At 48.9% G+C, this 11,522-nt stretch overlaps 1 protein-coding gene across 1 annotated transcript; it reads right to left on the reverse strand.

Moving 5' to 3' along the window:
* Positions 1-280: 280 nt before the first annotated feature.
* On the reverse strand, positions 281-844 carry LOC138359192 (buccalin-like). Its single transcript, XM_069318181.1, has one exon. It carries the CDS (start codon positions 842-844, stop codon positions 281-283), a length of 564 nt encoding a protein of 187 aa, XP_069174282.1.
* Positions 845-11,522: the final 10,678 nt, after the last annotated feature.

Below are 11,522 nucleotides of genomic sequence, written 5' to 3' on the forward strand. Positions count from 1 at the left end.
AGCATGTGAGTTACAGAGAAGGCTATATATAAAAGCATATAGAACGGCATAGAAGGCGAGACGGATATAAAGAATTCTACAGAAAAAGGGAGGTAGGTAGGTAGGTAGGGAGGTAGGTAGGTAGGGAGGTAGGTAGGTAGGGAGGTAGGTAGGGAGGGAGTGAGGGAGGCAGGAAGCCAGCAGGGCGGTGCTCATCAGTGAAGTAATCAGAAGTAATACTTACCCTTACTGGGCCGCCGCCCACACCACCAGCCACACTCATTAGTGAACCCAAGCTTCTCTAACGCCCAGCTGGGTCGTGGCAGCACCAGGCCGCCTGCTGCCATCTGCGCCCCAGGCCACCTGCTGCCATCTGCGCCCCAGGCCACCTGCTGCCATCTGCGCCCCAAGCCACCTGCTGCCATCTGCGCCCCAGGCCGCCTGCTGTCATCTGCGCCCCAGGCCACCTGCTGCCATCTGCGCCCCAAGCCACCTGCTGCCATCTGCGCCCCAGGCCACCTGCTGCCATCTGCGCCCAGGCCACCCGCTGCCATCTGCGCCCCAGGCCACCTGCTGCCATCTGCGCCCCAAGCCGCCTGCTGCCATCTGCGCCCCAGGCCACCTGCTGCCATCTGCGCCCCAGGCCACCGGCTGCCATCTGCGCCCCAGGCCACCCGCTGCCATCTGCGCCCCAAGCCGCCTGCTGCCATCTGCGCCCCAGGCCACCGGCTGCCATCTGCGCCCCAGGCCGCCGGCTGCCATCTGCGCCCCAGGCCACCGGCTGCCATCTGCGCCCCAGGCCACCTGCTGCCATCTGCGCCCCAGGCCACCTGCTGCCATCTGCGCCCCAGGCCTCTAATGACATTGCGCACGTGGCGACAAAGTACATGCGCACATAGACACCAATTACATGCTCACGTGGACCTTAATGACAGAACGTACACTAGCCCTGTGGTACAGCTGGCCAGGTATGGCGGTACAGCTGGCCAGGTATGGCGGTACAGCTGGCCAGGTATGGCGGTACAGCTGGCCAGGTATGGCGGTACAGCTGGCCAGGTATGGCGGTACAGCTGGCCAGGTATGGCGGTACAGCTGGCCAGGTATGGCGGTACAGCTGGCCAGGTATGGCGGTACAGCTGGCCAGGTATGGCGGTACAGCTGGCCAGGTATGGCGGTACAGCTGGCCAGGTATGGCGGTACAGCTGGCCAGGTATGGCGGTACAGCTGGCCAGGTATGGCGGTACAGCTAGCCAGGTATGGCGGTACAGCTGGCCAGGTATGGCGGTACAGCTGGCCAGGTATGGCGGTACAGTTAGCCAGGTATGGCGGTACAGCTGGCCAGGTATCGCGGTACAGGTGGCCACGTATGGCGGTACAAAATGTAGTAGGGGGTACTACTGAGACTCGGCAACCTCACCCACCCACACTATATACCTGTTTACCCACCTGCCGACCCTCAGCCACTACTGGCTTGCCCACCTGCAAGTGGTGAGGCTGGCTTCAACATAGTAATCAAGCCACAAGAGAGAGAGAGAGAGAAAGAGAGAGAGAGAGAGAGAGAGAGAGAGAGAGAGAGAGAGAGAGAGAGAGAGAGAGAGAGAGAGAGAGAGAGAGAGAGAGAGAGAGAGAGAGAGAGAGAGACAGTTAGACAGACAGACAGTCAGACTTTTTTGGGGGATATTTGGAATATGTGATTTACGTACAAAGTACATGCCTTTTATTTATAGGGTATATGAGATTAGGGCTGTTTAGGGTAGAGGTGAATGAGCAGCGTTAGTGCTAGGGCTCATTTGGGTGAAGGTGAGAAAGGGGGGGTTGTCAGCAGGGCTCTCTAGGGTGGAGGTGAGTGAGTTAGGATGGCAGCAGGGCTCTCTAGGGTGGAGGTGAGTGTACTATGTTAGCGACAGAGCTCTCAACTGGTACCTCTGGGTTAACTTCACCTGGTGAAGCACATCTCACCAGATGTAAACTCAGGTAAACTGTTCACACACTGTACGTCACAAAGTAATTGATTGTGAAGGAAAGGCAAAATTAAGTATTAAACCATCACTAATATATAGTTTATCCGGAATGACATGTAGCCCAAGTAATGAGCCTGGTACCCTAGGCTTGGCTTCTGCAGAGAATGCACACACACTGCAAGTTTGCAGAGAGTGCATACATTGAAAGCTTGCAGAGAATGCACACACTACAAGCTTGCAGAGAGTGCACACACTGCAAGCTTGCAGAGAGTGCACACACTGCAAGCTTGCAGAGAATGCACACACAACAAGCTTGCAGAGAGTGCACACACTGCAAGCTTGCAGAGAGTGCACACACTGCAAGCTTGCAGAGAGTACACACACTGCAAGTTTGCAGAGAGTGCATACATTGAAAGCTTGCAGAGAGTGCACACACTACAAGCTTGCAGAGAATGCACACACTGCAAGCTTGCAGAGAGTGCATACATTGAAAGCTTGCAGAGAATGCACACACTACAAGCTTGCAGAGAATGCACACACTACAAGCTTGCAGAGAATGCACACACTACAAGCTTGCAGAGAATGCACACACTACAAGCTTGCAGAGAATGCACACACTACAAGCTTGCAGAGAATGCACACACTACAAGCTTGCAGAGAATGCACACACTACAAGCTTGCAGAGAATGCACACACTACAAGCTTGCAGAGAATGCACACACTGCAAGCTTGCAGAGAGTGCACACACTGCAAGCTTGCACAGAATGCACACACTACAAGCTTGCAGAGAATGCACACACTGCAAGCTTGCATAGAATGCACACACTACAAGCTTGCAGAGAATGCACACACTACAAGCTTGCAGAGAATGCACACACTACAAGCTTGCAGAGAATGCACACACTACAAGCTTGCAGAGAATGCACACACTACAAGCTTGCACTGCCTGCAAGTCTCCCACTTATATCATGGTCATCTGGAGTCACAGAAAAAGAAAATATTCTCAAGACGAAAACATTTTAAAATTTTCCTGTCCACTCTTTTCCCTTCGTGACAGTCTTCCCTTTCTCCTCTACCCTCTCAGGGAGCAGCCTGTCCTCTCACTTAATATGCCCTAATTTATTTTACGGGAAAGGTCAAATCCGTAAAAAAAAAAACATATATTAGTCCAAATTAAAAGCCCTGTAAGACTGACGTTTCCTGTGCATCGGACTCGATAGGTTAGGTGGGTTGCTTGGGTTCCTACGCGAGGCAAAACAGTTGTGTTTATTACGAAGTTTCGAAATCGAGAGAACGGGCTGCATGGTGGACCCCTTTTCACCTTCCATAACGCTAAACACGAAGTTAGTTCCAAAGATCGTCGTATTAAGGCGCTTTTTGATAACGCTAAAGCACTAGAATGTTGACGCAATGGGGGAAGGTTTGAAACAGAAAAGAAAAGAGGCTCTGCATTAAGTGTGAGGACAGGTTAAAATAGACTTCGACTCCTCTACAGCGGCGGGAGCTTCAAACGACGTCCTCATTTACATACATAAGACGGGTGCGTGTGGGAGCAGATGAGTGTTGCATGATAAGCAGGTGAGCGGTGGTTGGTCGGCCTGCCCCCTGACGCCGTCCTCAACACCCCCAGGGACACCCCATCACCCCCAGGGGCCACGTGTTAAGCCAGGGACCTGATCCCTGAACAACCTTGGAACACTCCATCACCCCCAGGGGCCACGTGTTAAGCCAGGGACCTGATCCCTGAACAACCTTGGAACACTCCATCACCACCAAGGGCCACGGGTTAAACCAGGGACCTGATCCCTGAACAACCTTGGAACACTCCATCACCACCAAGGGCCACGGGTTAAACCAGGGACCTGATCCCTGAACAACCTTGGAACACCCCATCACCACCAGGGGCCACGGGTTAAACCAGGGACCTGATCCCTGAACAACCTTGGAACACTCCATCACCACCAAGGGCCACGGGTTAAACCAGGGACCTGATCCCTGAACAACCTTGGAACACTCCATCACCACCAAGGGCCACGGGGTAAACCAGGGACCTGATCCCTGAACAACCTTGGAACACCCCATCACCACCAGGGGCCACGGGTTAAACCAGGGACCTGATCCCTGAACAACCTTGGAACACTCCATCACCACCAAGGGCCACGGGTTAAACCAGGGACCTGATCCCTGAACAGCCTTGGGAGAAAACATCATTACTAGGAGCCACTTGTCTAACCAGAGACCTGAGACCTAACTCTTAAGTATTAAATGCCTAGGAAATTCTCAAGGAAATATCTTACAGATCAGGAGAAAATTCCTGGACATCAGAGGCGATAATATCGCAACAACAGCTTATGATATCTTCCAGTAGCCGTGCATGTGGCTTTGATATGGCTTGCAGTTAGGCCAGACGTGATTTATCTTGTAGTTAGGCCAGACATGATATGCCTTGCAGGAAGGCTAGATAAGAGATGCCCTGATAGTGACTGCGGTGTTCTTACCCATAGGGGTATTGTCGACGGCATTAAAGGTAGTGGGAGTTATTTAGAAGATAATAGCGTTAGTTTACAATTATTTTACTGTCTAATTATGACTTTTTGGTCACAAACCCGGGAAATATTTGCATGTTTACAGGGCTCTCAGACAGTCAATAGTTGGCGCTGGGAGCATCTGGAACGACGTTCGGCTTGAAGAACCAACTTCCTCCAAAGCCAAGCCAGCTAACAGGAGTTCCGAATAGCGTTTGTTAGTGATAGTGACACTATCCTATCGAAAACACTCCTACCGGTGTTCGATCCCCGACGATCCAAAAGGGTTTGCTTCCTTTCCCTTTTCCCCAGCTCATATTCTGTCCTCATATTCGAGCTCCTATCTCCTCATATTCGATCCCTGTTGCTGGGGTAACTACCACTCCTCTCTTGGCTGGGTGTTGGGGGTCCAAGACCTGCTGAAGAAGCTAGAAAACCCTCGCACGAAAGTAATTTTCCTTCAGGGCGAACATGGTCACCCCTGATACGATTTATTGTTCATGGGAAAATTATTGGATTCGTTAGATGATTTATTTGCAAATTTTATGGGATGATGAGGGCCAAACCCATTGTCGATAAACCACACCACACCCCGTTCCACCCCACCCACCCCATCTCACAGCAACCCCTCCCCCTCCTCTCCACCACACACACACACACACACTTCACTTCCCCACACTTGCACACCTTCTCTCTCCTCATGCCCAGGTGGAGTGCGATGCTAATTGGGTAGACGCAAGGCAGCAGTGTCGGCAAAATGCAGTAAAACCTGCAGGAGTAATGAAGCTATTAATCTTCCTCATTCATAGCTTCTCCACCCCCTCTCCTCCTCCTCCCATCTTAAAAGTTTAATTATCGAAGCCAATCGGTTGAAGAACACAGCCCACGCGATTGAAGAAGATGAACAGCCCGTGTGGCTATTGTTTACCTTGATCCATGTTCAAGTTAAGAACATATGCCCATAAGAACACAAGAACAAAATAATTAAGGAAACTGCAGAAGAACTATTGGTCTATACGAGAAAGTTTCTGTTTACATGTTGTTGTTGTTTTAGATTCAACTACTCGGAACAAAAATTTGCAAGTAGCACGGGCTATGGTGAGCCCGTAGGGGACTCACATTACACAGGAGCGGGGTTGTAACTGTGTTTACATCCACACAAACTCACTTTATATATACATGTCTAGCCTTCGCTTGAAACAATCCAACAAACTCACACCAATTGCGTTGCCCGGTAATATGTTCCCTATAGCTACAACCTGATTCCTAAACCAGTATTTATCCAGGTCTTTCCTGAATCTGAAGTCTTACATTTCCCATCCGTTGTTACGCGTTCCATTTTGCATTGTTGAGTCCTATTTTCAAATTGAGCAACTTGGGTTCAAACATTTAGATTTGGCGTGAATTAAGTTATGATAAATTATTATGATTATGATATGATAAATTATTATTTGGTTATGATAAATTAATCGACTTTTTATTAGATGATTGGTTAAGTTGAATATGGTTGGTTTAACGAGAGGATTCAGGTAAAGCGAGGTTTAATGAAATGAGAGAGGTAGAGTGAAGTTTAACGAGGTGAGTCAGGTAGAACGAGGCTGGTGTTCGAGCAATGCTCGCGCCATGTTAAAACCTCAGCTTTGAATATTTAGTTCAAAAGTTAATGGGTTAATGAAGAGTTCAGAGTGTATGGGCCGTGTTATGGGTGAATGTACAGTAAAATTTTTAGGTTAGGTCAGGTCATGTCATGTTAGGTCATGTCAGGTCAGGTCATGTTTGGTTAGATCAGGTCAGACCATGTCAGGTCAGGTCAGGTCAGGTCAGGTCTGGTCAGGTCAGGTCAGGTCTGGTAAGATCAAAACAGGTTATGTTAGGTAGTGTTAGGTTAAGTCAGATTAGTTTAGGTTAGGTTATTAGAGAAGAAGTTAGGAGTAGTAGGTCATGCTAGGTTTGGTCAGGTGAAGTTAGGCTAAGTTATGCCAGCCTACAGTATGGTCCAATCTGCAGTATGGTCGAACCAATAGTATGGTCCAACCAATAGTATGATCCAACCAATAGTATGGTCTATTCCTTTTGAACCCCCCAACCATTTGGGCTGGACGGTCTCACTTCATGCAGGTCGGCGTTCAATCCCCGACCGTCCACAAGTGGTTGGGCACCATTCCTTCCCCCCCCCCCCCGTCCCATCCCAAATCCTTATCCTGACCCCCTTCACAGTGCTAGTCTAATGGCTTGGCGCTTTCCCCTGATAGTTCCCATCCTTTCCTTTTTGAACTGGCTCAAACCTGTCTTCTGCCTCCTGTCATTTCTGGGCGAAGCAGTCGTCCATGTTTTGTACAGTCTTTTTTCCGAGTTCTGTTTCCCAATGGTATTCCCATTTAGGTATTTTTTCGATTCTTCATAAATGCCCCTTTTGGTAAGTATGCCTTTTATTTTTTTATTACCCCGAAATCATCTCAAGATAACCTCAAGATAACTCAAGATTGTCTTGTTCCTAACTTGAGTATAGGTTATTCCTACCTCCACCAGAGGCTCAAACGTTACCTTCAAGTTACCTTGAACTGTTTCCAAGGTTTAGCGTCCCCGGTCGTCAACCAGGCCTCCTCGTTGCTGGACTGGTCAACCAGACTGTTTGACGCGGCTGCTCGCAGCCTGACGTATGAATTACAGCCTGATTGAACGTCGATACAATCAGTTCACTCGTTCTCGTGGGAGCTTCCAATCTGATTTTCCAGTTGTGAATATCAGGTCCAGTCTCGTTGGCTGGTCAGTATACCTCTCATTCCTGTGGGTCCCCTGATATGTTAGACTGAAAAAAAGTCTATTGTCACGTCCAACAGTTATAGCTATCAATGTATTTGTGGCCTCCAATCGGTTCATTGTTCTCCCAGTCAACCATTCCATGGTTGAAGTCTTCCATACGTAAGATTCGGGATTCATTTCTACAGGTGACAGAGTTTGCCTTAGTGGAGGGTTATATATCACTACTACTACTGCTGCTATCTTAGGTTCTTCTATTGTTATCGTGCCTGTTATGTGTGTGTGTGTGTGTGTGTGTGTGTGTGTGTGTGTGTGTGTGTGTGTGTGTGTGTGTGTGTGCGCGCGCGCGTGCTTATTCCAGTCAGAGAGCCAGCATCACGACCACCATTAAGGGATGACATATCTCCACCAATATCACCAGCAGCGTCAGTTTCCTCTGCGGCCCCAGCCCGGCTACTCTCAACTTCCGATGCTTGCTGCGCAGCTTCGTGTCCCCCCCCCACCCCCCCCCCGGGCCTCACTGCACACACTGACGGGGGAAGAACGTGATATATATATACCTCATAGTTCTTGTCTCATGAGATAAATAACGTGATATTTACCCCTCACAGTTCTTGTCTCAAGTTCAGATTTTAGCGGCAGTATTTTTCCTTTCATGGGAGGAAGCTACAGATTTTCCCACACACTTAAAGCTGTAAACGGAGTATTGTGGAGGAGTGGAAGCTCATGGGAGAAAACTTGCGGTTTATTCTTGAATAGATTTGAGGATTTTCTATTACCATTTTCCGCAGGATTTTTGGATAATGGTTTATTTTGCAAGTTAATGAAAAAAATAGTTTTAATTTTTACAGTTTATATCGAAACTTGGTAGTTATTATTTAAAAAGATTCCTTTATTTCTGCAGAGGTGGAAGCGTCCCTCTCTCTATGTTTATCAGGCCTTTTTGCCTCTCGATCGTGACACTGAGGCGGTGTAATAGGACGCTGGCTGCTCTTGTGTCTCTGGTTTGCCACAGCAGTTCTTCACCCAACTCCTTCAGCAACTTAAGGGCAAACATTACCCCCCCTCCCCTTCTCCAGGTGCCAAGGATGGACAACTAAATAGACATCAACTCAACCCCTACTTACTACTCAACCGAAACAAGCTCCAGCAACCAAGAAACCACCATCAAAAGGAAACTGCATCAACGGCAGGGTGAAACTATATCCACGTTTCATAGATATAGATACTAACATAACTAATTCCCGACAAATAGAGATATATAAGCAAATAAATATGCAAGCAAATCACATCCTCCATCAATTAAGGAATTGTATCGCTGGCAGGGAGGGGGTGGGGGTGGGGGGTGGTTTTTTTTTATCAAAATACTGTTTCGTAAAGAGTGTTAAACTCTAATAACACTGATTCTCGAACATTAAATACAATGTGAAACAAACTATTAAACAAGTAATAGGACAACTCCGAACATAGAAAAACAATATTGCAATAAATTTAATCAATAGTAAAAAAAAAAGTATTTTGGATAACACCAAGACGCAGATATTCATACACAACATTAAGTATATAATACACTCACGCGAGGTATATATATACACAGCACAACACAAGTGTAACCAGACACAAGGCTTGATAATACATCATCACAGGTACCAGTCAATGCCGCCGTCGTCCACCTCCTGGAAAGAAATTGTCACGAAGTCACTTGATCTCTCTCTCTCACACACACACACACACACACACACACACACACACACACACACACACACACACACACACACACACACACACACACACACACACACCTCACCTTGCCTACTCGCCTCTCTCACCCTCTCCCACGCCTCTCCCATGCCTCTCCTTTCTTCCCACCTCATCCAAGATCCTAGAAGCATGGCTACATAACCCTGTAGGGCTATACATAACCAAAATACATAACCATTATACATAATACATAACCCAAGGCCCACGTGGTTTCTAAAGCTTAACAAACACGTCCAGATTCTCAAAAAGAAAAACAAATATGCAGGAAAACGTCCAACACTCAGACTGGCCGGTACAGCGACAGCCTCGCTTTCTGCTGGTCGGTGTTCGATCCCCGATGGTCCAAGAAGGTTTGCTTCCTTACCCTTTTCCCAGCTCATATTCTGTCCTCATATTCGAGCTCCTATCCTGACCTCGTCTCCCTGCTTCTATCCCATTTCTCATATCCTTTCCATATGCTATACCTTCATGCTATTGTTAAGTGCTTTCTCTTGACCATTCTGAGTCTCGTCTTAACTGTTCCTAAGATTTTGACGCCTCTAGCTCACATCTGACGCCGTATAGAATATATCACGGATATAATGTATATTTGAGACAATGTAACGAATTATGTACGTAATTTGCATGTTCTTTTATGTGAGAATGTCGCTCTGATAAATTTGCCCTCAGGTCATGCATATTATAAGTAGACGTAGGTACATGCCCTGCAGTACCCTACCAGGTACCCCACCAGGAAGCCTCCCATCATCATACCCGACAAGGTAGCCCCACCAGGAAGCCTCCCCCTCACCATACCCGACCAGGCACCCCACCAGGAAGCCTCCCCCTCACCATACCCGACCTGGTACCCCACCAGGAAGCCTCCCCCTCACCATACCTGACCAGGTAACCAACCAGGAAGCCCCCCACCATACCCGACCAGGTACCCCCACCAGGAAGCCTCCACCACCATACCCGACCAGGTACCTCACCAGGAAGCCTCCCCCCTCACAATACCCGACCAGGTACCCCACCAGGAAGCCTCCCCCCCCACCATACCCGACTAGGTACCCCACCAGGAAGCCTCCCCCTCACCATACCCGACCAGGTACCCCACCAGGAAGCCTCCCCCTCACAATACCCGACCAGGTACCCCACCAGGAAGCCTCCCCCCACCATACCCGACCAGGTACCCTCACCAGGAAGCCCCCCCCCCCTTCCATCCAATCGGCATCACAAGAGAGGTCAGAGTCGTGACCTGCTGATGAAGTTGTTGTCGAGGGACTTTTCTCCCAGTGTCACCCTGCAGGAAGACATGTCTCCCCTACGTCTCGGGGCTCCTGGCAACCTGAGACCTATCTGGTGGTGCTGACCCCTAGAGTGACCTTTATAGCGTGACCCCCTAGAGTGACCTTTATAGCGTGACCCCCTAGAGTGACCTTTATAGCGTGACCTCCTAGAGTGACCTTTATAGCGTGACCCCCTAGAGTGACCTTTATAGCGTGACCTCCTAGAGTGACCTTTATAGCGTGACCCCCTAGAGTGACCTTTATAGCGTAATCCCCTAGAGTGACCCTTAGTGTCTTTATGTGGTGGGGGGGGGGGGGGAGTGCCTGGTGGGGGGAAGAAGGGGGGGGGGTAATGGGGCGGGAGTGGGGGGTGGAGGAGGAATTCTGTGAACTGACTGCGTTGTACTGCTTTTGGTTGATATATGGGATTCCAACCCCTCACACACCCTGTCATCTCTCCCACCCTCACACTCACTCATCTCTCCCACCCTCACACTCACTCATCTCTCCCACCCTCACACTCACTCATGCCGCACACCCTCACACCCTCACACCCTCACACCCTCACACCCTCACGAGAAGAAGGCGCCTCTCCCACCCTGGCTTGTTGCCACCCTAACAGCAACTTAGAGAGAGAGAATTAAACAAGATATAGCTCTCATGACTATCTGAGCTCATTTTAGCTGACAAGAGACATGAGGAGTCTGTCTCGACCAATCAGGATGTGAGTGACACGTGGAGGTATTCGACTGGCCACAACAGGATGAGGCTCCTCATCCATTGGCTAGCCCCCAGGCTGCCAGCAGCCCTATATTAGAGAGATTAACCCCACATATCTTCCTTGGCTGAAAGGAATACCTTTACTTACAATACGAGTCGTAAGTCATGGCTTGGCTGTTGAGATACGACTCAATCCTAGTGTATGGAGGTCTTAAGTGCTTGATGAATATAAGGACGTGGGCTCTGATCCATCAAGCATTTACGAGTCCACTTTACGAAGCCTGTACATCTTACCTCATTCATGGCGACTTAGTCTGTGTTTGTTCAAGTTTATGGGGTCTGGAAACTTCACAATCCTCGATTATTATTGTTATAGACAACCTCACAGTGCTTCGGAGAGAAAGATGTACAGGTTTCGTAAGTGCACACGTAAATGCTTGATACATATTGATCCTGGTCTCTTTTCCCTTAGTTGAATCATCGCTCTCGTGAGGGACGCAGCACAAGAAGTGCGTCATGAGTCAAGAAGTGAGTCATGAGTCAAGAAG

The sequence above is a fragment of the Procambarus clarkii genome, chromosome 89 (genome assembly GCF_040958095.1).
Source record: "Procambarus clarkii isolate CNS0578487 chromosome 89, FALCON_Pclarkii_2.0, whole genome shotgun sequence".
NCBI lineage: Eukaryota > Metazoa > Arthropoda > Malacostraca > Decapoda > Cambaridae > Procambarus > Procambarus clarkii.